This window comes from Bremia lactucae (assembly GCF_004359215.1).
Source record: "Bremia lactucae strain SF5 chromosome Unknown BlacSF5_NotPlaced_49_SHOA01000009.1_1371882bp, whole genome shotgun sequence".
Classification (NCBI taxonomy): domain Eukaryota; phylum Oomycota; class Peronosporomycetes; order Peronosporales; family Peronosporaceae; genus Bremia; species Bremia lactucae.
Window position 1 is genome coordinate 690316 of NW_027152062.1, and position 4440 is coordinate 694755.

Below are 4440 nucleotides of genomic sequence, written 5' to 3' on the forward strand. Positions count from 1 at the left end.
AGTATTAGCAATCAACAAATTCTTTGCCGATCGCTTAGCAGCGGGCTGTCTGAGGGAGTCAACCTTCCCACATAGCTCTCCGACCTTCTGTGTGCGTGAAGCAACAGAAGGGTGGTGGATGTGCATGCTTTCAATAAATTGAATACTACAAGGTACCTTCGAATTTTTATGAGGCATCGCAGCAGCGCCGCCTTGAAGAATCATCTTGCAACTGCCTGAGGTTAACCTCATCACCTTTAAATAAAATAGCAAATAAATTGCCACTCAAGTCTAGTATTTATTCTGGATAGAATGTTCTGCTTGTTTTTTGTAGTAAATCCACTACTTAATAATGTTGAAGATGTCATAAATAGAAATAGCCAATGAATACCAATGGTCGTGTCGGATCTCACCTCCGTAGTAGTTTTATCAGTGGCCGTATTCTTAATTCCGTGGCCATAGTTCTGCATTGTCGTAGCAAGCGTGCGCCTTGCAACTTTTCTTTGCCTGCATCTGTATTATAGGAAAAATCCTTTTTATCGTCGACTGACAGAGCTATGATGGATGAGCATCTTAAAATACTTCAATTTGCAATATCGAACAAAATGCCCATGCAATTAGACGCCGACTGCTTCCGAAAATCAATACTAAGCCTCAAACATGCCGCAATCAGCGATCACGACGGGTAGCGTGGGCTTATCGCCTTTGTCCGTTTCTAGGCCCTCGATGCGCTTAACCACGTCAAGGCCTTCTACAACCTTGCCAAACACTACGTGCTTGCCGTCCAGATGCGGTGTAGGCACAGTGGTAATGAAAAATTGCGACCCGTTCGTGCCGGGGCCAGAATTGGCCATAGAAAGCAAACCAGCATCAGTGTGCTTAAGGCGAAAGTTTTCGTCCGGAAAGTTCTCGCCGTAAATACTTTCGCCGCCTGTGCCATCACCGCGCGTGAAATCACCACCCTGGAGCATGAATCCTTTGATAACGCGGTGAAATGCGTTGCCCTTGTAATGGAGCGGCTGACCCGTTGAACAATTGCCCTTTTCACCAGTGCAAAGTGCGCGAAAGTTTTCAGCCGTCTTTGGGCACACGTCCTCGTACAGCTGCATTACAATCTTGCCAGCGTCCTCTCCACCGATCTTAATATCGAAAAATACCTTCGGGTTGCTAGGGTCGAGCGCCGGCTCTCCTTCCACGGTTGACTTGTCGTCGTACATCGAAACCTTACTAAAAAGTCCGCCGAAAACAGACTTTTCTTTCTCACGTGCCTCTTTCGTCTTCTTCTTTAAGTTATCAAGCTCTCGACGGACATCGCGATTGGCTGGATCTATCTTGAAGGCAGCTAGCAGGTCCTCCTTCGCGCGCTCGAGATCGTTTGTGTGCATACGGCATATTCCACGACGATACAGGGCTTTGACGTTTGAAGAATCGTTGCTCAGTGCCTTCGAGGCGACAGAAACGGCCTCTGCGTAGTTTTCTGCCTTTATGTATGCCATCGCAGAATTCAAAAAGCACGTTGTTTGCAATTGCTTCATCGTTTTTTTATCCTCGTCAGCAACATCATACATGTCTTCCATATATGAGGCGGCCTCGCTATAGGTTGCAGCAGCTGTGTCAAACATCTTTGACTTGAACTCCTCTGTGCCTTTCGCCTTACGCTTATTAGCTTCGGCAATTTTTTCTTTCGTATCCATTTCCCACATCTCCTTATTTTTAGGATCAAAGCCTAAAAGCTCCACATCGAATTTAAGCGTCGCGTTCGCTGGAATTTTCGGTGGGCTGCCGCTAGAGCCGTAGGCGTACTCGGGTTTGCACGTCAAAATTGCTTTCTGCAGTCATATCGTATCAACAAATCAGCTTTCAACATTTTAGGCGATGAAGCTACCATTGACATACCTCGCCAAGTTTCATCGAGGCAAACGCCAAGTCCCAAGCTTTGATTACGTTGCCCTTGCCCAGCACGAATTTAAACTCCGCATCACGATCGCGCGAGCTGTCGAACTTTGTGCCGTCCAGCAAGGTACCAGTGTAATGGGCTGGGCCGTACCAAAATTATGTTAGAACAAGCATAAAGCATACATGTAAAGTCAACGTACCGCGAATTTCGTTGCCAGCAGGCGGGAAGTCGCCTGTGCCCTCGACGTACGTCTCTTTTAGTACGCCCCCGTCACCCGATAGGTCCACAGGTTCTTTCGTAGAAGCTTCGGACATATTACAATTGGGTTGTTCGATTTCTTGATGTTTAAATTCTGAGTGAGCCCCAAATAAAAGATCTCGTTGCCAAGTAGTATTTATCGGTCCGAATGTTCTCGAATGGTGCAAAATGGAGATCGATCTGCATTATTTTTTATGACTCGTTACCCAAATTACATTTTTTCACACTGTAATGAGAAATTATTTTTATTTTTGTCATCAAGTGGTCTCATACTTAGTGCAAACAGTGTGTTACGGGCCGTTTTAAAATGTAAATCCTATGCGCCAAAATCTATTAAATCATTTCCTGAACTAGGAATTTGTTTAATATCATTTTCAGTGATAAATATTCAGAAATACCTTCCCAGATTATAATGTAATTACACCAAATTTAAAATTGAGAAGGACCGCGTTCTGCTATTATAAAAATTAAAATCGTTCATACTTGTAACGGCACTGCCGACTTGTACTGTTTCAATACAAGTCCACTTTGCACTGCTTCAGTGCAAGTGGTGCCACACGTCACTTCACGTAAACTAGTACCCTACTAAAAACCTGCTTTACAATTTCGCTACTGCCCTTTGTCAACATCGAGCCCTTGTAACGGGTGTGTCGTTACATGAAATTAACACTTAAAGATTGTTAATTAATATATTATCTGAAAGGTAGATAATATTTGGAGGATATTACTTTATAAAGTATTATTCAGAATTCTTATCCATAAATAGGTATAGACCATTATATCTATTTATTCCGCAGACTAATTAGCTGTAGAGGTAATCAAAGAGAGTTACAGATAAGATAGAGATAAGAATTCAATTACATGTTTAGTATTAGATTATAATTAAGTTAGCATTTACAAGATAGAAAGAGAGACACTTAATTATATTAATACAGTTTTCATTTCACCCTCTTTAAGCTAGTTACCTTAAAGAGAAGTCTTCCTCTGCACGTACTAGTGTACGTGAAATAACGTGAGGCACCACTCGCAACTGAAGCAGTGCGAAGCGGACTTGTACTGAAGCAGTACACGTCGTAGTGCCCCGTTACACCTGGTAGCACTTTGTAGTCCGTCCAAGGACCACATTTTCCCACATTTAACATGGACATGTTAGATGAGAGTGGGAATACGCATCACGTTTCCCGTGAAAGCTACTGCTTTTTAAGTGATATAGAAAAGAGTGCGGTCGAACGAATAAGTTCGACCGTAGGAAACGATGCAATTTTGGCCATGCTGTCCGGTTTGGACAGAGATGCCCTCCATTCAACCATCGCCAAGTTCATACAACATGAACTTGACGAGATGTAGGAAAAGGTAGCCTTGCTGAATCAGCAAGGCTTTTGACAGGCAGAACTGTTGAGGTTACAACAGGTACATACCCCTGTACCTGGGATGACGCAAACGCGTCGTCCCGAAACTTTGAAGATTGACATCTCTAAGTATAGAGGAGTCGAAGAAGACTCCCTCTTGAGATGGTTTGTCGAGTTGGACAATGCCATAAGGGCTCGTCACATCGTCGACGAGCATATGCAAGTCGCATTTGCTCATCAAATTTGGCAGGTCGTGCCAAAACTTGGGCATTGGGCCTTAAGTTGCGCGACCCATATGTCTTTGGGTCGCTTAAGCCCGGCTCAAACAGACGTTTGAACCGCCTAGGGCTGAGTTAAGAGCTCGTTCAGAGCTTCTAAAACTCAAGCAAGGCAAGCAGGATGTTCACGCTTATGCCCAGCACATACTCTTAGCGAGTTGTATTACAAATAACCCAGTCCATGAACACACGTTAATAACGGTGTTCATGCAAGGTCTTACGGATAGTCCCATAAAGACTTACCTGTTGCGCTTGGAACTGGATACGCTTGAAGGAGCAATATCCGTTGCGGAACAGGAGGACTTTAGCTGGAGACAGGCTCAAGCTAGTTCGTCATCGTATCGTCCTCCAAGACGACAGGAGCTAGGAGATCCAGAACCCATGGACCTCTCTTACGTCGAAAGCGAGAGACCTCGCTTTTGGAGCAATAAGCGATTGCAGAAATGCCATCGCTGCCAAAAATTAGGACACTACGCTCATGAGTGTAGTGCCCCACGCCCAGCACCGAAAGGTACTGAACGTAATTTTGGACCGTATGCCAAAAAGGGCAACGGTCGCGGGTCCGACGTTGTTGCGAAATCGCAACAGCGAGGCGGACCGCCAAAAAATGGACGGGGTCAGTAGGGGCGCAACGCCCTACTGATCCAGCAACCTCAAGAGAATTTGCAAATCTCTTGAC

The 4440-nt window shown here is 44.7% G+C and overlaps 1 protein-coding gene across 1 annotated transcript; it reads right to left on the minus strand.

Annotated features, from left to right (window-relative positions):
• Nucleotides 1-626: 626 nt before the first annotated feature.
• Nucleotides 627-2245, minus strand: CCR75_008734 (uncharacterized protein; the record flags this gene model as incomplete). Its single annotated transcript, XM_067966784.1, has 3 exons — nt 2076-2245; nt 1876-2015; nt 627-1808 (listed from the first exon to the last, which is right to left on the minus strand). The coding sequence occupies exons 1-3, from the start codon at nt 2188-2190 to the stop codon at nt 627-629; spliced, it is 1437 nt and encodes a 478-aa protein (XP_067820381.1). The 5' UTR covers nt 2191-2245.
• Nucleotides 2246-4440: the final 2195 nt, after the last annotated feature.